This window comes from Gymnogyps californianus, chromosome Z (assembly GCF_018139145.2).
Source record: "Gymnogyps californianus isolate 813 chromosome Z, ASM1813914v2, whole genome shotgun sequence".
Classification (NCBI taxonomy): Eukaryota; Metazoa; Chordata; class Aves; order Accipitriformes; family Cathartidae; genus Gymnogyps; species Gymnogyps californianus.
In genome coordinates this window covers 13,239,539-13,261,075 of record NC_059500.1, presented here as the reverse complement: position 1 = coordinate 13,261,075, position 21,537 = coordinate 13,239,539, and the positions used below count along the sequence as shown (strand labels likewise).

General features: G+C 40.4%; 1 protein-coding gene across 3 annotated transcripts; it reads left to right on the top strand.

Moving 5' to 3' along the window:
• The first annotated feature begins 30 nt into the window (after window positions 1–30).
• Window positions 31–21,000, top strand: PLAA (phospholipase A2 activating protein). 3 transcript variants are annotated; one of them, XM_050913224.1, is made up of 14 exons: window positions 31–298; window positions 2,901–3,094; window positions 4,863–4,963; window positions 5,045–5,165; window positions 5,496–5,663; window positions 8,286–8,421; window positions 8,927–9,096; window positions 10,036–10,193; window positions 11,755–11,974; window positions 13,016–13,084; window positions 14,665–14,736; window positions 15,595–15,696; window positions 18,558–18,722; window positions 20,277–21,000. In XM_050913224.1, the coding sequence occupies exons 1-14, from the start codon at window positions 150–152 to the stop codon at window positions 20,840–20,842; spliced, it is 2,391 nt and encodes a 796-aa protein (XP_050769181.1). In that variant the 5' UTR covers window positions 31–149; the 3' UTR covers window positions 20,843–21,000. The 3 variants fall into 3 exon arrangements, with proteins under 3 accessions (XP_050769181.1, XP_050769182.1, XP_050769183.1); XM_050913226.1 differs by lacking the exon at window positions 31–298 and adding an exon at window positions 724–771; XM_050913225.1 differs by lacking the exon at window positions 14,665–14,736.
• Window positions 21,001–21,537: the final 537 nt, after the last annotated feature.

Below are 21,537 nucleotides of genomic sequence, written 5' to 3'. Positions count from 1 at the left end.
TCTGCCCCCGGGACATGGCACCTCACCGCCCCTCCCCGGCGGGCCCAGTGACACCTCTTCCGGCGCGGCGCTTGGCGGCTTCCGGTGGCGGCGGCGGCCGCGGCGGCGGGGATAGTTGCTGTGTCAGGACACCTCGGCGGCCTCCCGCCATGGCGGGCGAGGGCGGCGCGTACCGGCTTCGCTGCTCCCTAGCGGGGCACGGGCAGGACGTGCGGGGCCTGACCCGCGGCCTCTTTCCCCAGGGCGGTTTCGTATCCGTCTCCCGGGACCGAACTGCGAGGCTCTGGGCTCCTGACGGGTGAGTGCCGGGCCGCGGCCCTCGTCGGCAGAGCCGCCGGGGCCGCGCGGGCCTGGGCGGCCGCTCCGGGTTGCGCTCTGCGGGAGGAAGGGCGCGGAGGTGCAGCCGCTGGGGGCCGCCCGTGCCCCGCCGGCTTGGTCCCCGCGGCCGTGTCCTCTTTTGGGACTCCCGGCTGGACCGGCGGGGGCCTGGGGAGGTGGCGGGTTTGTGCGTGGCGGTGGGAGTCTGTTCGCTGGAGGTGTTTTGATGAGCTCGCCGATGGCTAAGGCATTACCGCTTGCATGCCTGCTTTTGGGGAAGGTTGTATTTGCTCGGACAGTTAACTGTACGTCGATATTTTTAGCGTGCTTTGCAGCCGCTAATAATGTTTGTAACTGGGCGTCTTTTTTTCCAGGTGGTATTAACGTTGTTTCTACCTCTTGGTATTCAGTACCAAAGTAATCCTGCTAAGTAACAATGCTGCATTTTTGACAGTAAGGGAGTATGCTTTGAATATTTTTAAAAAACTCTTTTCTCGCCCTTGCTGAGCAGACTTCTTTGAACATAAAATGGACTATGAACCAAAAACTACACAGAAAATTTAAATACACAAAGATATTGGAAAAGGAAAAAAACCAACATTATCTTCTATGATATTCCTGTTGTACAGGGTTGTCTACTACTGGATTTGTCTTTTTGAATTCACTCAGTGAATTTTTCAGTATATCATTGTGACCAGAAGAGGTACTGCTAAGCAATGTGAATAGGAGATGGTGGAGATGAAGGGTACTGCAGGAAGCTACAGGACGTATCTTCTCACCTGTCTATAGTTTCAAATTGTGAACTGCATTCTGAAGTTGCTAGGTGTAGATATTCTTTCCACCACCTTCCAGCAAAACAGAGATAATTGGCAAATTTGCCTGAATGCTCACGTGTGTTTCAATTGATCTCTGTAGCTCTGCAGTTGAGGGGGACGAAGAGTAATCTCATTAAGTGTGTCTTGTTAAATCTCTCATTACAAGGGGAAGAACTTGTTAAATTACATAGAAATTTATTGCAGGAAAGGAAGTTTAATTCTAACCCACAATTTTTGAGGGCTGTATGAGGAAGACATGAGTAACTTATGCAGAGTCACTGCACTGGTAATGATTATCTCTCTCTGCTTTGAAGACTCTGGGATTACAGTAGGCAGGGTTCAGTGGGTAAGCAAACTGCTGTATGTTATTTTTGTTATTTAAATTTTACAGGAAGATATGTTACCTTCATTTGTTCTCTGTACCTTCAGCAGAGAAGACATTTTAGAATTTAGAATAGTATCATGATTTCCCTACATTTTCCAAGCATCAGAGTATGAAGGATGACAGTGTGATATGTTATGGTCTTTATGAGGGGGAAAGGGGAAACAAACACAGAAAGGAAAAAAACCCCAAACCAAACAAACACCACCACAACCCACACATTTATTGTGTGGGGATAAGTAGCTCTTTCCCATTAGTGCTGTAACTATTGAGGCTGGATCGTGATGAAGAAATAAGGTGTCGCGTTTTAACCCCAGTCAGCAGCTAAGCCCTGCGCAGCTGCTCCCTCACTTGCCCCCCGCTCCCAGTGGGATGGGGAGGAGAATCGGGAAAGAAGGTAAAACTTGTGGGTTGAGATAAGAATGGTTTAATAACTAAAGGAAAATATAATACTAACAATAATAATAATGAAATATAATGAAAAGGAATATAACAAAAAAAACTAAGGAGGGGAAAAAAAAAAACCCAACCAGTGATGCACAGTGCAGTTGCTTACTACCCACTGACTGATGCCCGAGCAGCGATGCGCCCCTCCCGGCCAACTCCCCCCTGTTTATATAGTGGGCATGACGTTCCATGGTATGGAATATCCCTTTGGCTAGTTTGGGTCAGCTGTCCTGGCTGTGTTCCCTCCCAGCTTCTTGCACACTTGCTTGCTGGCAGAGCATGGGAAACTGAAAAAATCCTTGACTTAACATAAGCACTACTTAGCAAGAACTAAAACATCATCGTGTTATCAACATCATTCTCACACTAAATCCAAAACCCAGCACTGTACCAGCTACTAAGAAGAGAGTTAACTCTGTTCCAGCTGAAACTGGGACATAAGGGTGCTGCTTGAATCAGTTATAATCTATTTAACTATTAAACCTCTACAGAGCTCCTAATTAAGAGTCAGTGAATAGATTTGGCAGGCAGTAAACTTTCTTCATGTATGTGCTCTGTTATTTTGGAGTGTTTTGGGATACATATTTGAGTCTTGAGACAGCAAAAGATTTCATAAAGCCAAACTCTAACTTCTTGTGCTCAAATTGGGCATAGTGTTTGCCAATAAGCAAGGAAAACCAAAATTAAGTCCTTCCAGGCCTACCATTACTGAAAAATAAGTGGAAAGCTTTAAATATTGCTTACTGGGTTGGAATGCTGGGATATAATTTTTCTCTTAAGTTTTTCATTCTTTCTAGGTTATCCATAGTATTTATTCAGCACAATGCAAGCATAGTTATTAATTCACGAGTTGGAGTATAAAACACCTGTTGTAATTCAGTGCCTCAAATAAGTACTGTTTCTGTCATGACTCTGAACTGATTATCATATATGTTTAGTCTTAACAGGGGTTTTACTGAAATGCACTGTATGAGTGGCCACTCCAATTTTGTATCTTGTGTGTGCATCATACCTCCAAGTGACCTCTATCCTCGTGGGCTGATTGCAACTGGTGGCAATGATCATAATATTTGCATTTTCACAGTTGACAACCCAGCTCCTCTTTACGTCCTTAAGGGTCATAAGAACACAGGTATGTAGACATTTTATTGTCGCATAAAAGTTAAGGTGATTTGTTAGAGAGGAAATGAAGTTGAAGTTATAAAACTCAATTTTGATTTCTTTGGTATTTAACGTAGCGAACTATTTAATTATGGCCTCTGCAAATAGGATTTTATAATCTTAATTCATGCCGTGACAGTTCATTGCAAGGACTTGCAAGTTTACACTGATGAATGCTTGAGCTTTTACTGTATATGTGAACACATGGCAATTTACGGAATGATTACCCTTTTGCGAAGAGTTGCATTTTTAAGCAGCAGTTAATTTAATTCTCCATGTATTAAGCTTAATTTTTATGTCAAAGTTGATAGAAGTAGAAAAAGTCAGCTTCCTAAATAAACAAATTTTCAGTGCCCATTTTGTTACCTAGATGGGTAGCTAATATTAATTGGTGCTTTAAATACATAGTAAAGACTAAAAGCTCACTGCAGAAATTTTATCTCTCTTTAGTCAGGTCAGTGCAACGTGTGACGTATTAAACCAACTTTGTATATCTCTTCTTGAGCTATATAATAAAAGATTCAGCAGTTCTCATAATAGCATACTAAGTTTTTCTTTTTGTGAGCTGATCTAGTATTTAATAGACCTTTAAACAGCCTAATCATGTAATTATAGGGTGTCAAAAATAAACATTTCAAGTCTTGGAGTTTTTGGGGCTTTTTTTAACTGTCTTAAAGAATGGTTGTGGAGACCAGTTTGAAAATACCCTGGACTGCTAAACAGCACCTAAAATTTATTTTTGTATTATAAACCTGTTGGCTTTCTCTGAGAAAGAAAGAAAATAATGTCACTGTGTAAGGAGGCATGGAATAGCTTATGTACTTTATCAAAAAGCTGGGATAGATGAGTAGTTAAAATAACATGTGACATGCTCCCTCCACAGGTGTAAAAAGGAATGAGGTGTTCTAGACAAGTTATAGATTCCCCTACAAAAAAGTATTTGTAGCAATTTTTACACAATGTAAAGCATTAAAAAAATGTAAAATTACATTAATTGTAAAATCTGTTTTAAAATGGGGAAAAAGTAGGACATGACAAGTGACAGAGGTAGAATACTGTCCAGTTCTCACTGTGGAGTCACAGAAGCAAGAAACATAAGGCCATACTTTCCTTTTATGAACAATTAGATGGACAGGGTACTCTCTGTTTATGACTTAGCTCTTTTTGTAAACTTATTAGTAAACCTTATTGGCACCATGTGGCTTCAGTTTTATACTTGTGTATTACTGGAGCATTTGCAGATTATCTTTTTGCTAAATCTTTAAATGTCACCACAATTTCTTGGTAGTAGTGTTTTGCCTTCCAAGAAGATGAGCGAAGTATTTTTTGTATGAAATCTTGCTTCTTGAGGACATAAATTAATACATGTTGATGAAATCTTGGCTTTCTCTGTAATCTTAAAACTAAACCTTTGCATTAATTCTGTGTCTTGACTAGTTATCTAACCTGCTTGTCAACATACTCTAGTCTGAGGAGAAGAGCTCTGGTACTAAGAGAAATTTAAAAATACAAATGGCAAAAAGATGTGAAATTTTGTAATCCAAAGTGAAGAGATTTTTAAGCAGCTCCTTTCTAGGTTGCAGTGCAACTACTGTTCTACTTAATTCTTCCCCAAAGTCAACGCTAAATATGCTACTAATACCAAGTAAATCTCCTTAAATAAATCTGTTTAAATTGCTGGAATAAGATTGGTGGCAATGAAGGGAACTTGTCAGTGCTGATTTGAATGTTCATTCCAGTTTGCAGCCTTTCATCTGGGAAATTTGGCACATTATTAAGTGGATCATGGGATACAACAGCCAAGGTCTGGTTGAATGACAGATGTATGATGACATTACAGGTATGAAGTTCCTCTGCATGAATATAAAATAGGTACTCTGAATTTGATTCTGACAAGTCTAACAATGTTCGTTTTTTGCAGGGTCACACAGCTGCAATATGGGCAGTGAAAATACTGCCTGAACAGGGATTAATGTTGACTGGTTCAGCTGACAAAACTATTAAACTGTGGAAGGCAGGCAGATGCGAAAGAACATTCACTGGTAAATGTTGCTGCAGTTGGTAATTTCATCAGGATCATGTGCTCTTTTAAGAAGAGAAAAAAATTAAAACCCCGCCAAACAGTAGATGAATTTAACAATTTTTAGGCAGGATTTTTAAAGTCTCTCAAGTTGTATGCCCAGAAATCCCATCACTTTTAAAAGAATTAGATTTTTTCAGAGAGTGATGAGCAATGAATTGCCTTTTTTTTTTTAAACTGCTCCCATAATGAAGATTCGTTGCCAGGATTTAGATGTGAGCTAAATAGAAATGGTATATTGCTGCTAATGGAAAGAAAAGCTACATTAAAAGTTCTCCTTTCTTTTATAAAGGACATGAAGATTGTGTGAGAGGTTTAGCTATTCTTAGTGAAATGGAATTCCTTTCCTGTGCTAATGATGCTAGTGTTCGAAGATGGAAGATCTCTGGCGAGTGTCTGCAGGTGTATTATGGACATACAAATTATATATACAGCATCTCTGTCTTCCCTCAATGTAAAGGTAGGATTATTTTTGTGACTATTACCCAACACTCTTCCAAAATGAAATGACAAGGTAGGCATTCTGTAGTTCTGTGGAGCTGCCACAACTAGAGAACTCAGGTAGTGTTTAATTTACTTCTTTCCTTTAGCATAAATAATTAAAAAAAATTACTGTGATTGGCTCCAAATGACACCTCTGGTAGAATTGCTCTGGCAGTAGGTGAGATGAAAGGTCCTGGATTAGGCCTAATTGTAAGGCTTAAGTGAAACTTTGGCAAAGCGATAGGCAAACCTATCATCTAGGTTGCCACCTATATTTCAGCACTGTTGCAGAGTACTAAAATGGTAATGTGTGGCTTACCAGTTGGAGATAATGTAAATTTAGATATTTCCACAGAAAGCTTTCAAAGTACATTACAAATAGTTAAGGTTAAGAATTTTATGTGTGGGGCTTAATTGCATTTGTTTTCAGAGTTACGTTTAGAGGTTCGGAATTAACTGTTGCAGACAGTTGCAGAAGAAATTCCAAGCCAGTGACCTTTGTGTGGTGCATGGGACACTTGTGTGTTTGTTCAACAGGTAAAGTGCATGTATATTACTGCTGTGGTTTAACCCCAGCTGGCAACTAAGCACCACACAGCCACTCACTCATTCCCCTCCGGTGGGATGGGGGAGAGAATCGGAAGAGTAAAAGTGAGAAAACTCATGGGTTGAGATAAAGACAGTTTAAGTAAAGCAAAAGCCACGCACAAACAAAGCAAAAGAAGGAATTCATTCACCACTTCCCATCGGCAGGCAGGTGTTCAGCCATCTCCAGGAAAGCAGGGCTCCATCATGTGTAACAATTACTTGGGAAGACAAATGCCATCACTCCGAACGTCCCCTCCTTCCTTCTTCTTCCCCCAGCTTTATATGCTGAGCATGATGTCATATGGTATGGAATATTCCTTTGGTCAGCTGGGGTCAGCTGTCCCAGCTGTGTCCCCTCCCAACCTCTTGTGCACCCTGTTATGGTGTAGGCCCAGCTGGCAACAAAGCACCACATGGCTGCTCGCTTGCTCCTCCCCCCTCCTCCGGTGGGATGGGGAGGAGAAAATACAATGAAAAGGTTCGTAAGCCAAGGCAAGGACAGGGAGGCATCACTCACCAATTATGGTCGCAGGCAAAACAGACTCAGCTTGGGGGCGGGGGGGGGGGAGAAATAAATTTAATTTGTTACCAATCAAATCAGAGTAGGATAATGAGAAATAGAACCATATCTTAAAAACACACCTTCCCCCTCCCTTCTTCCCAGGCTTGGCTTTGCTCCCAATTCCTCCACTTCCTCCCTCCCAACAGTGCAGGGGGACCGGAGTGGGGATTGCAGTTGGTTCATCACACGCTGTCTCTGCTGCTCCTTCCTCCTCAGGGGGAGGGCTCCTCACACTCTTCCCCTGCTCCAGCGAGCGGTCATGCCCATGGGCGTCAGCCCTCCATGGGTTTCTTCAACACGAGTCCTTTCCACGGCTGCAGTCCTCTGCAAACTGCCCCAGCGTGGGCTCTCCCACGGAGTCATGGTCTTCCCTGGGCCCAGCCACCGGCTCCGGCGTGGGGTCCTCCAGGGGCTGCAGGGGAATCTCTGCTCCACCGTTAACCTCCGTGGGCTGCAGGGGGACAGCCTGCCCCCTCACCATGGGCTGCAGGGGAATCTCTGCTCCCCCGCACCTCCTCCCTCGCCTTCTTCACTGACCTTGGGGTCTGCATGGCTGTTTCTCTCACATCCCACTCGTCTCTCTGCTGCTGGTCTTTCAGCAGTCTTTTTCCCCTTCTTAAATATGCTATCCCAGAGGCGCTACCACTGTCACTGATGGGCTCAGCCTTGGCCAGAGGCGGGTTTGAATTGAAACTGGGGAAGCTTCTAGCAGCTTCTCACAGGAGCCACCCCTGTAGCTCCTCGCCGCTACGCAAACCCCTGCCACACAAACCCAACACACACCCCAGCCTCCTCGCTGGTGGGGTGGTGTGAGAAGCAGAAAAGGCCTTGACTCTGTAAGCACTGCTCAGCAATAACGAAAACATCCCTGTGTTATCAGCACTGTTTACAGCACAAATCCAGAACATAGCCCCATAGTAGCTACTATGAAGAAAATTAACACCACCCCAGCCAAAACCAGCACAATTAGTGGATGTGTATGTCGTAAATCTCTTATGCCTTAAAATTCCTCATTGAGGAGTTTAGAGACTTTTGAGAGTGCTTTATGCGTGTTTCCTCAAAAAGCAGGCCTACCTTGTAAAAATCTGAATTTAAAACAAATGTGAAACTATGCAAGTATAGTGAAAGATAAAACAGTGATGGTTACAAAATTGTTCAAAGTTCTTTGTTTAAACTCTTGAAAGGAGGAAGGAATCTTTTGTTTGTCTTGAGCATAATTTCATTCCCTGGCTGGCTGCTTAGTCCACAATTTATGCACTTTATTTTCTTTGAGGAGACAACTATGCAGTGGCTTTCTTTCAGCTCTCCTCTTGCAATTGAGAGAAGTACTAAATTGTAGAAAAGTTCTTTTACTGCTCTAATTTTTAGATACCTAGTTGCAGAATGGCATCTAGTATCACAGTACACAAAAAATATACTTTAAAAGTTTTCATATTTTTTTCTTTTCAGATTTTGTAACTACTGGAGAGGATAGATCTCTTAGAATCTGGAAACAAGGGGAATGTGCTCAAACAATCAGACTCCCAGCTCAGTCTGTATGGTGCTGCTGTGTGTTAGACAATGGTGACATCGTAGTTGGTGCAAGGTATCCAGGTTTTACTCTCAGTGTATTTTTAGATTTAAATCTGCAAACCCTTTGTGAAATTGGAAGCATTGCTTTGGGTATCAGTTTCATCTATATTTAAAAATACAGCCATCAAAGTGTGTGTAGGGATTAAATTTAAACATGTGCTATACTTCATCCAAAAAATCATTCTTCTGTTATGTGAATAGCAGAGTTAGAGTGAGTTCTTTGGGAATGTGGTAAACCATGGATAGACTGAGAATGGACTTACAAGTACTGTGTAAAGAACCCTTTTGACAGGCATATCCTACCTTGATTTTAAAATTATACTACAGATAGGGTTACCTGCTTAAGTCCTTCTCTGGGTGTTTTTAGCATGCGAGTGAATTCCTTTCATAAAAGTAACTGGGAGGGATTGTTAGAAATAATGATGGTTTTTCATGACTTAGAAGTCACCATTAGAATGTATGTAATCATTTTGACATTTAAAATGGTATTTTTGTTTGAATGTTTTCTCACCATTCAGTGATGGAATTATAAGAGTGTTTACAGAGTCTTTGGAACGTACAGCAAGTGCTGAGGAGATTCAAGCTTTTGAAAATGAGCTTTCACAAGCATCCATTGACCCTAAAACTGGTGATTTAGGAGATATTAATGCTGATGACCTTCCTGGAAGAGAACATCTTAAGGATCCTGGTAAGTTATTGTACTTTTGTCATGTTAGAGATGCCTCCAAATTTTGGTTCTGAGATATTGAAATTTTCCATAGTTCCCAAAATTAAGGCTTTGATCACTTTCAATAGAGTTGCTGAAGAAAGCAGCTTAATTTTGCTCTACTATCCTTTCATTGATTCTTTTGGAGGCAACACTCTAGTTTTAATATATATTTTTGTAGACTAAAATGGCAAAAAGTATTTCTCTTATGAAATAATTTAGAAAAAGGTGGAATTCAGGATGCTGCAGTGTGTTCGAGATGTTTTGGATCTGTTATGCCAGCTGTGCCAATAGTATATGAGACAGTTACATAATTGGGAAAAGGAATACTGAATGTGGAATTTTTTTCCTAAAAGAAAAGTAGATGCAAATTTTCTGCTTTAGCTTTTGGCTTGAAAAATAGTTTGTCTTGACTGATGCAGTTCACACTTTCCAGGTACTCGGGAGATAACTGAGAATACAGTGGAAGCAGTGGTAGTTAAGATTACTCCTAGGCAAATACTTTTTCCCAAGGCGAAGTAATAAGTCACCTCAGCCCTTGGCTCTGATGAGCAAGTGGCATAAATCTTACAATCGCATGAAGCTTTCCATCTTGTTAGACCATGGGAGAATATCACCTTTCTTGATTGTCATCTCCCTCGGAAAATGGTAAACTTTTGAAATACTTGACTTAAGGATTGCTTTTGCAACTTAGTCTGGTGGCAGATACCATTACCGTAACTGTAAAAAGCAGTTGTCAAGATTTCTGCTATTCTTTTTACGATATGTAGTGTCTACTTACTTCCTGTGCTGTGACTTCAAGTGTTGGTGAACTATCTTTTCATCTTTAAATTTGAGTGCTATTTGAAGACTTTTTTTTCTCTCCTAAAGTAAATCGTTATTCTTGAATTTATTCAAACTCGTAAACACTCCTGTCTACAGGAACAAGAGATGGACAGACACGGCTTGTTAAAGATAATGGGAAAGTAGAAGCGTATCAGTGGAGTGTTAGTGAAGCAAGATGGATAAAGATTGGCGATGTTGTCGGTTCTTCTGGAGCCACACAACAAACATCTGGAAAGGTTTTATTTGAAGGAAAGGTATATGCAAACTTTAATTGCTTTTATTCCTTCCGAAGTAAAATGCTTAATTTCCCATTAAAAATTTATTCCAATCTTGGCTTAGATAAAATATAATTTAGAAAATAGGTATTTGTTGGTACTCTTTTGTCTTCTTTGATCTATTAAAACTCACAGGTAGAAATATAAATAAGTACTACTTGCTTTATTACTTTTGAAACACATTTTGTAAAATGAGCAAGCCAATGGAGACAAATAATTTCGGAGAAAGGTAAACTATTAGTAGAGAAATAATCAAGTTCTTTAGTATTTATTGCTAATACCTTGAAAAGTTAGTTTTAACTTCCTTTCCAAAGGAAGTGAACCATACAATTTATAACGCAAGGCTTACCTAAAATACTAGGTACCAGGCTTTCTGTACCACTTTTCTATAGTAACTTTTGAACCTAAAGACAGGTAAGCTGAAAAATGTTTCCTTTACTGAAATATACACAGAAAAAAGTCTAGTGCCAACACAGAAGGAATGCCTTTGAGATACTAATTTTCCTCTCACATAGTTTAAAGAAATCTTAGGAATTTGTTGTTTTCTAGTATTAGAAATGTGCTTTTAAGACTGAAGTTTTTTGAGGTATCTGACTGCCCTATAGCTTTGCAGGCAGCCAGAGCTGTCCATGAGAGTTACCTGATGCATCTGTTATTTTGTAATATATCTGCACACACATTATCGTCATATGTTGTTGTCATGGCTTAACCCCAGTCAGCAGCCAAGCACCACACAACCGCTCCCTCACTCCCTGTCCCGTCCCATCCCCCCCGCTCCCGGTGGGATGGGGAGGAGAGTCGGGAAAGAAGGCAGAACTCGTGGGTTGAGATAAGAACAGTTTAATAGCTAAAGTAAAATATAATATTAACAACAATAATAATGAAATATAATAATAATAGTAATGAAAAGGAATATAACAAAAAATAAGGAAAGGGGGGGAGGAAAAACACTCCCGTGATGCACAGTGCAGTTGCTCACCACCTGCTGACCAATGCCAGAGCCGTGATCCGCACCTCCTGGCTAACTCCCCCCTGTTTATATACTGGGCATGAGGTTCCATGGTATGGAATAGCCCTTTGGCTAGTTCGGGTCAGCTGCCCTGGCCATGCTCCCTCCCAGCTTCTTGCACACCTGCTTGCTGGCAGAGCATGGGAAACTGAAAAGTCCTTGGCTTAAGATAAGCGCTACTTAGCAACAACTAAACCATCAGCATGTTATCAACGTTATTCTCACACTAAATCCAAAACACAGCACTGTACCAGCTACTAAGAAGAAAATGAACTCTGTCCCAGCTGAAACCAGGACAGTTGTTCTAGCCTGCTCTTCTTGAGACAGAGAATTCTGGAAAACACAGAGTATGGTTTAAGTATTTTTTACTTGCAGCCTGTGTAGGAGAGCATTACTGATACAATCTGCAAGTAGCAGTATTAAAGTTTTTCAGGCTTAGCCCTGGGCCATTATTAGTCTGCATTTGATACATCCTTATGTAAAAAGTGCTGAAAAACTTCTAATTTGTTTTTATTTTTATTCTGCTTAAAGGAGTATGACTATGTTTTCACTATTGATGTAAATGAAAGTGGGCCTTCCTACAAACTACCATATAACATCTCTGATGATCCTTGGCTGACTGCATACAACTTCCTGCAAAAGAACGATCTAAATCCTATGTTTCTGGATCAGGTGGCCAACTTTATTATGGACAACACTAAGGGGCAAACACTGTTGAGTACAAGTGCTCAATTTTCAGATCCGTTTACAGGTAAAAATTTTAAACTTAAATGATGACATCAGTCACTCCTCCCAGTTTTGTGTCATCAGCAAACTTGCTGAGGGTGCAGTCTGACCCATCTTCCAGATCATTAATGAAGATGTTGAACAGGACTGGATGCAGTGCTGACCCCTGGGGTGCACCACCAGTGACTGGCCTCCAACTAGATGTTGTGCCACTGATGACTACCCTCTGGGCCTGGCTGTGCAGTCAGTTTTCAGTCCACCTCACTGTCTGCTCAGGCAGACTTCAGTGTCGTAGCTCCTGCACTTCTTGTACAGAACTCTCATGTCCTGAAATGATTGAGGGCAAGGCCCAGATAGATCTGCCAAGAAAAATGTAAAAACTTGACAAACTTCTGAAGTATTTGTCAGAACAAATCTTCAACAGAACTTTAATCAAGCCAGTTGTATTTTTCAGTCTAGTCTTTTTTTCCAGTGGAAGAACACTCCACTTTTCATACTACTCTAAGAGATGGCCAGATGCTGTTAAGGCAATTAATAAAATACAGAAATTTAGCTAGAGAATGAACTGAAATTAAGTGAAATACATAAATGACCCTTTTTCAGGCAGGAAGTGGAACTAGAACAAGTTAATTACTCATAAGCTGAACTATATTAATCAATTACATCTTGCTTATCACATTTACAAAATAAACCACTCATTTCAACTAGTTTCACAAAGATGAAGTTAGGAATAAAATGTCATTAAAATAATGAACTAGAAATGAGAATACAGGCTAATCAGGTTCAGATGTAACTCACGGAGCTGCAGTCATCTGAACTTACACACATACTTTTGATTTGCCTGTGTCCAAATGTGTAATGCGTGTGCCCCAAAGAAGGAAGAATTTGTTGAGCATCAGGGGACTTTTGTGTGGATAGGATCAGATTTCTTAAAATGCCACAATAAACAATAAGACGTATTTGATATTTGGCTTTATTTTTCAGCTGCTTCTGTATGAAAAGTATAGACATTTTAATAACATCAAGCTGTGTATAGTAGTCATTGCTTTTCTTACTGTTTCACTAGGTGCTGGACGTTATGTTCCAGGCTCTTCATCTGGATCAAGTACAATACCTGCGGCAGATCCATTTACAGGTAATGTAAAATTCATAATCTGTCTTGATAGCATTTAAGATGCGTATTTTATCATGTTCCGTTGCATTCAGTGTTTGGCTCCAGACCACTTTTATTGCAGTTCTCCATTTGGGGCAGTAGTGTGGGACAGACTGGTAAGGTGAACTCCGCCACTGTCAAAGCATGTCCAGATTTGTTTAGTAGAGGAGATCCCTCTGCTGTCTGGTCTGCCCCATGTCACTCTGTCCTCTACAGCAGAGGAGTAAGGTCTTAAACCTTACGTTTTGTCAAACTCTCATATGCAGGGCCAACACAGGAATGGGCATATTCATAGTAGTTTTCTTTTTTCCTTAATATTCCTTTTTTATTATTACATGACCTTTATTGGTACCTTCCACCTTAAATTTTAGATTCTAACCCTCCCTGGCACAGCTAGTTTAAAGTCCTCCTTGCTAGCTTAGCAAGCCTCTTTGCAAAGACATCCCAGCCCTGCTTTGTCAGACTTATCCCATCCCTGATCAGTAGCTCTTGCTCCTCAAAGAGGGTCCTGTAATCATTGATGCCGAAGTCCTGCCTGCAAAACCAGCCATGCAGCAAATTGCTGACCCACTTGATGAGTGTTTCTACTCAAATGTTTTTGCTTTGCTGGCAGCATCAAAGAAACACCACCTGGGCCCCTCACCCTTGCCCCCAGAGCTCTCTAATCACTCTTGATACTCTCCAGGACTTGCCAATATCATTGATGCCCATGTGGAAGAGTAGCAGGGTAATAGTCTGAAAGCCAGGCAAGCCTTAGCAGTCTTTCTGCATCATCCTGGCCCCCAGCAGACAGCAACCTCCCAAGATACCAGGTCATGTCAGTAGATGGGTGCCTCCATACCCTGCAGGGCGAAGCCTCCCATCACTGCTGCTTGCCTTTCCCCTTTTTGCAGAGGTGAGGTGCAGTCTTAGCTGGCTCTGATGCATCCCCTCTTGGGTGTTTGTCCTCTCCAGTGCCAGGGCACTGTGCCTGTTCTGCAGCTGCAGATCTACAGGTGGAGCAGAAGCCTTCATGCTGTTGCCAAAAGCCACAGCCTTCAGCCTTCCCCATCTTGGCAGTCTTCCTCCATTCTTATTCTACTGTGGTCTCCAGCTGTCTCTCCTCCTTTGCTTTGTGTGGCTCAGGCTGTGGACTCTGCAGATGCAAAGACCCTGCAGTTCCTTCACCTGAGGCCTCAGTGCCACAGGAGAGGCCACTGCTGGCCCCAGGCACAGAGAGAGGCCAGGCCTGAGCAGTGGTGCCCTTCCCCTGGAGCTTGTCATGGATAAGGTGTCTGCTGTGCTGAGGGCCTTTGCACCAGTGGGTGCCAGAGACCATGCCAGAATGTCTCCCAGCTGTGGGTCACTTAGCTTGTGAATGCCATCGTCACCACCAGCACCACCCTCACACATAAGCATAGATTTAATCCTTAAATTTCAGGAAGTCTGGAAGACTTCTTTTTAATTCCTTTAGTGCAAAATAACATCTTTAATAGTGATGTTTGAAAACTAGTAACTAACTACAGGTATACATTACCTCTTTACCAGTGGTGGTGTTTAAAAAGCCTAATGTCTCTGTTCAGGTGCTGGTCGCTATGTTCCTGGTTCAGCATCAAATGCAGTAGCTCCAGTGGGTGGGGTTGATCCATATACAGGTAAGAGATGATGCCTACCAATGAAAAGCATCAAAGCATCCCTGATCTTTTGCTTCAGTTTTTCCTTTGACATGGATTCGATATTGATGCAAATTTATACTTAATTAAAAATGAGCAGATTGAAGCTGCTTAAACTCTGGAAATTATTCAGAAAACAGGGATAACAGAGCCTTCCTTTACATGGAGGAATCATGCACAGAAGCGTTAAAGTATGTGATAGTAATCTGTTTTTGAGAGGACTTTTGGTTTCTTACTAGTTGTTGATCAAAGAAACTGATATATGTAGTTAATGGGAATTAGACAATATCAGCCACTAATTCACCTGTGGTTCTAGGAAATCATTTCAGGTCAAGATTAAAGCTTTTTATTACTCTTTTTCTAAAGAGATTTCAGGCTACTGTTGCATGTGACATAACTTGGTCATATCTGCAGATCTTCCAATATAGAAAAACTTTGCCTATTCATTATGAAAATAATCAAAAGATAAAGATTTCAGGGGCAGGAGGGATCTTTGTTCTAAAATGACCCTTGCCATTTTCATGTCTTAACTGCAATACCCATTCCTATGAATGACTGTGTATTTAGTTCATGTAATTCAGAAATCACTGTTAATAATTTATACTTGTATAGTAAATTTTTACATGGGGGGAGAACAGTTTGTGAAGGTATTGCTTTAAGCTTTAACCCTTGAATGTAAAAATAACGTAAGGAATGACAGCTATTTGCATAAGCATTCAATTGTTTTTTTTAAAGATATTCTTCCGAGTAACGTCCAGCAGGAGAGACTTACTGGTAGGATATTGTTCTATGTCAGACACTTTGGTACACTGTTGAACTTCTTGTATTTCCTTTATGTAGGAATGGGTGCCTACCAATCAACTGCACCTAAAGTTGAAAATATTTATTTTCCAAAGAAGGATGCTGTCACCTTTGACCAGGCCAATCCTATGCAGATACTGGGTCAGTATTTAATTTCAAGGATGGTTTTATTTTTCATCTGTTTGCAGTAACTTTGCTTTTGATCTTTATGAAAGCTATGGGAAATCACTTAGCTTTTTGAACTGTTTCTTGGTTTTGACCTTTTTAAAATTGCATTCATCACTTTAATGGTGGATGTATTTGAAGGCTTAGGAGTATGAGTAAATTTCACAAGAACTAATACAAGATATCCATTTTTCCCCCCCTCAGCTTATATCTGCTGGTGTTAGTCATCTTTTTTATCAAGCTGGTACATTTGAATACTGTACTTTTTTTTTGCCTAGCTGCTGGGTATGCAGGTCATGTGCAATCCCTTTCTGATTTTGCTCATGAAAGTTGTAGTTCACCAGATAGCCATACAATGTAATCTATGAAGTTTTAAAGTAAGGCATTCTGCAGTTTCAAAGGTTGCAATGGTCACATCTATATTTAAAAGGAACATTCTGCATAACAGAAAAGGAAAACAGTGTACAATATTTAGTAATTATACACATCTTTGGTAAGTGTTATTATTGGCTTGTTTTTCCCTCTCTTTTCCCATGCTTCATTCCTATTCTACTATCTCTTCCTCTGTTTTTTCTGTAAATGTTCCACAGAATCTCTACCCTGTTTGTCACCAGTTTATTTCAGTATGTTTTTGTAGAGTGCCTTAGTACATTTAAGGGTTTTGTAAAACTAGTTTGTATTCACAATGTACCTGTCTTGAAGATCTCCAAATTAAAATTCTCTCACTTCCTTCCCTCCCTTTTATATATGGAGCTTGAAAATGTTGTATTTGTCTAGATAGTCTGATGAGGAAACTTAAAACCAGAGATTCTGCTTTTTAGAAAAAGTATACCTTCACCTTTATCCGACTTCTTGAAGAGGGCAAGCTCCTGGCCTTAAAGTCATGGAATCATAGAATGGTTTGGATTGGAAGGGACCTTTAAAGATCATATAGTCCAACCCAGGGGGGTGCAGGGACATCTCTCACTAGGTCAGCTTGCTGAAAGCCCCATCCAACCTGACCTTAAACACTTCAGGGAGGGGGCATCCAGAACTTCTCTGGACAGTCTGTTCTGTGTCTCTTTCGGTTTAAAACCATTACTCCTTGTCCTGTCACTACAGGCCCTGATAAAAAGTCTCCCTCCATCTTTCTTATAAGCCCCCTTTATATATTGAAAGGCTGCAATAAGGTCTCCCCGGAGCCTTCTCTTCTCCGGGCTGAACACCCAGGCTGAACTCTCTCAGCCTTTCTTCACAGGAGAGGTGCTCCAGCCCTCTGATCATCTTTGTGGCCTTCCTCTGGACTTGCTCCAACAGGTCCATGTCTGTCTTATGTTGGGGGCCCCAGAGCTGGATGCAGTACTCCAGGTGGGGTCTCGCGAGAGCGGAGAATCACCGCCCTCAACCTGCTGGCCATGCTTCTTTTGATGCAGCCCAGGATACGGTTGGCTTTCTGGGCTGCAAGTGCACATTGCTGGCTCATGTCCAATTTTTAATCCACCAGTATCCCCAAGTCGTCCTCCTCACGGCTGTTCTCAACCCATTCATTGCCCAGTCTGTACTGATACTGGGGATTGCCCCAACCTAGGTGCAGGACCCTTGCACTTGGCCGTGTTGAACTTCACGAGGTTCACATGGGTCCACTTCTCAAGCCTGTCAAGGTCTTGCTGGGGCCTTCTGTGTGCAGTATTGCTCTTCTGTTTAAAAATATCAGTCAGAATCTTCAGTCAGCCTCGTCCTGTTTCCCTGAATTTTCTTGTGCTCTGGTATTTGTTTGTTTAGGGAGAAGATAAGGGATTCACAAACTAGAATTTTTTTTTCTGGAGGTTGTTGCCAGTAAGTAGATTTAGGCTCCTCTTAGTTTTGCACAGATTTTACAGTAAAATTTTGTCCAGAACTTCCTAAGAGGGAGAACGGCAAGACAGGCTGACTTTTCTTCTGCTATGTTATAGCAAAGCAGAGACTTTTACTTAGTCTTAAAAACGTACTGCATCAGTTTATTTTTGTCCAGTATTCTTGAAGGATAACCGTATTAGCCACAGGCTTAGTGGGTTGTTTGGCTTTTTGAAGCTTAGAATCTGAAAACTAGGTTTACTGGGTTTTCTGCAGTTTTGTAACAGTGCATGGCTAAATACACTTGTAAATATTATGGCTGGACTGGGATAGATTTAATAGCTGTATGGTTTTTTTTCATAAGAGGCCCACAGTTGATTTTTGTGCATACTATAAAACTCATAAGGGTGTACTAATGTAATGCTGCCTGCTTGTGTGTTTATTGACATGGCCCTCATCAATTCTGGAAGAACCATGATTGGCAGGTGCTTAATGCTAGATCCATTTTAAACAAAATGCTGTACATTAAAAATATTTTTCCAATACTTTGATTTTTAAATTACATTGAAATTTGAATATAGGACATGGTGCAATTATATTTTGCTTATAGCACTTAAGTAAAAATACAAAAACTGTGATCACACTAAGAACATATACTGTCTTTATTGCTTTTACTATCTAATAGAAAAGAGCAAAAAAGGAATCATATTTCACTTATGAAAACTAATGGTCTTGTGATTTTTTTTTTCTGTATTTTTGCCTGTATGCAGGCTAAGATGTGAATTCTGAATCTTTGTGTTGCAGTATTAGAGGGGGCTTAATAGCAGCAATCATTGTGATGATTAAAAACTTAAAACTAGAAAATGATGACACTGGGAAAAGTAATGTTTAAAAATCTAAAATCCCCCAAAACAATTACAATAGTTGTAACTTGTTTTTAAAGTGCTTTTGTACTATTTTATTAAAGATCTGGGTTTGTGAAGTTCTGATGTCAGAAAGCCATGCCTCTTCTATTGGTCTTACAGGTAAATTAAAGGAACTTAATGGCAGTGCAACTGAAGAACATAAGCTTACAGAAGATGACTTGATAATCCTAGAAAAGTTATTGTCTGCAACATGCAACACCTCTGCAGAAACACCTACAGCACAGCAACTTCAGACTTTATGGAGAGCAGTTAACTGGCCAGAAGGTAAACACTTGCAATTATTTTTTTGTACCGTCATCTCATCAATACCTCACCATGAACCAAAAGTCTTGTTACGCTGGCTGTTACACAGAGTCTGTCCCAAAGAGTTTATAACCCAAGTAGAAACCAGAAGGTGATAAACAGATGCTAGTAGCACTGATTGGTAGCAGGGGCAGTGGCATGAATTGCAAAATTGGTAATTGGTTGTCAGGTTTTCTTGTTGGCACAACAGTAAACATAAAGGAGAAACTTGACATAAACATCAGTCATGGTTATTTCATTAGCAGGAGCATCCTCAAGAAAGAAGTGTGAGGCTTGTTTGGAAATAGAGCAAAGTATTGTGAGGTTGGAGTCCTAAGTTGTTATCAAATGAGAGATGAAATTATGGAGATAAATTATTTAAAAAAATCTCAAAAGTAGTTCCTGTTTAATATGGTAGAAAAGAAGTTGTTACTGATGCTAGGTTATGTGGTCAGAACTGCATTAGTGAAATGACATTCTGAATGACTGCAAGTGGAGGTGATAGAATTTCATTTGACAATGTGTCATTGTCAGCACTGATGGATTGGAAAGGCTATTTTGGTTGTTACCGCACATTCTGAAAAAAATGATACATTGCATATACAAATATCTAAACATGCAGTTAAAATGAACTGCTTTCGTGAAATTGCAGTTAAAGATTTATTAATGGGAAGAATATTTTGGTATTAAAAATTCATGTTCATTACATAACGTCATTTAAGCAAACTTTTGCACAGCTGGGAGCTGGCGATGGCTAATGTCTTCATACCTTTCAAACTCTTTGTATTGCACAAAGCATTAATTCTCAAGATTCTGCATATCTGCAGGAAAAACTGCTCAATAAGTAGCTAAGCAGGTTCAGCTTTGATTGGGTTGTAAGCATAGGATACCAATAGTAGAACCCAAGGAGACAGATATATTTGAAATTTGGGAAAGTGGGGGGGTACTACTGAACAAACTCTCAGTTCAGCTTCCTTACAATGATTTCCAGCTGATCAGTTGAGGACATCTTTTTTTTTTTTTCTTTGCTAATTATGTCTGAGAGTTGAAGGTAGTCTAAAAATTTTTTTCTCCTTTTTCTTTCTGTAAGCAGTTTTGTAGTTATACTAAACTGTGAGATATGGAACGAGGGCAAAGGGAGATGCTGCCTGTGTAGGGGTGTTCAGTCTCTGAGAAGCTTTCAGAGACCTTTTTGGATAAGTTATTGTATTATGTGCTTGCCTTTAGTGTTATCAATTGGAGCTTTTAGGAAAGATTTTAAGATTTTTTTTTTTTTTTGCAAAGCACTGTGTTTATCCTAAATTAAGGATCACGGGTTTTGTGATTAATTGAAGTGTTACTAGAATGGGCTTGTCAATACTTGTCTTTATGAATTTCCAACAACTTGTGCTTTACCTGAATCTCTTTCTGCATGAAACTGTTACTGTCTGTTCCCAAAGGCAGGGGTTTAAGAAGGTCTCTATCTCAAAGGAACTCACCAGCACATTTGCAGATAATGCAATATTAATACTAAAATATTTTTGTTTTGTTTCTTAGATATTGTCTTTCCAGCCCTAGACATTCTTAGATTGTCTGTCAGGCATCCTACTGTGAATGAGAACTTCTGCAGTGAAAAGGATCACGTACAATTTATCATCCTTCTCCTTAAATTTCTGAACCCTAAAGGAAAGCAAGCAAACCAGCTGTTGGCACTCAGAGCTCTTTGCAATTGTTTTGTCAGCCAGGCAGGCCAGAAGCTCATGATGGAACAGAGGGATGAAATAATGACACAAGCAATAGAGATGAAATCGGGCAATAATAAGAACATCCACATTGCGCTTGCCACGCTGACGTTGAACTATGCTGTATGTTTACATAAAGTTAACAACATTGAGGGCAAAGCTCAATGTTTATCAGTAATCAGCACAGTTATGGAAGTTGTTCAAGATCTTGAAGCCATTTTTAGACTGCTTGTGGCTCTTGGGACGCTAATCAGTGATGATACAAATGCTGTGCAATTAGCTAAGTCTCTTGGAGTTGACTCTCAAATAAAAAAGTATGCCTCTGTATCAGAACCAGCTAAAGTAAAGGAATGCTGTAGGTTTGTTCTTAATCTGCTATAATTCTTTGTTTTTCTTAGCACTTGGGAGACACAGTATATGCAGAAAAAAAGATGCTTTTGTTCATATTTTGTGACAGACTATAACTGAGGAAAATACTGTGGATGAATTACCCTTGATTTGTTGAAAGACACAGAGCAAATAAAACTTTTTACACTGTTTGTCATTTGACTGCTTTTCTGAAGTCTACAGTGCACAGGATCTTTGCAAGAAGTCCTTCTGACATAGCTCAGATCAAAATAGATCACCGAGAAGTCAAACCATCTCTGTACTTAAAGGTCATCTAGATGGAAATGTAGGAAATGGCTGTGATTCAGTGACTGTCAACTCCAACACTCACCGCAACCACATTTCTGCGTTTCAGCACAATGAGCGTGTTTCTTGACCATGCTTCTTGTCAGCAGAGAAGGGGCCCTGAGAACTGTTCAGTTCAGTGGTGCTTTTCACAAGCTTATTAGTTAACATTGGTTAATACTAACCCTTGTCAAATATCCTCATAAGGAAACGGCATTTACCTAATTTTCCATCAGCTTTTCTCCACTTCCTTTTTGAAACCTAGCTGTTTTATGGCTCTTACTGTTTTTAACCTAGAACTAGGTGACTTTTTGAGGGGTAGAGTCTTTAACTGCCATATAGATGTTGTGCTTCACTGTTAAGTGAATATCTTGTAGCTTGTAAAATGGCTTGAACTTCTACAA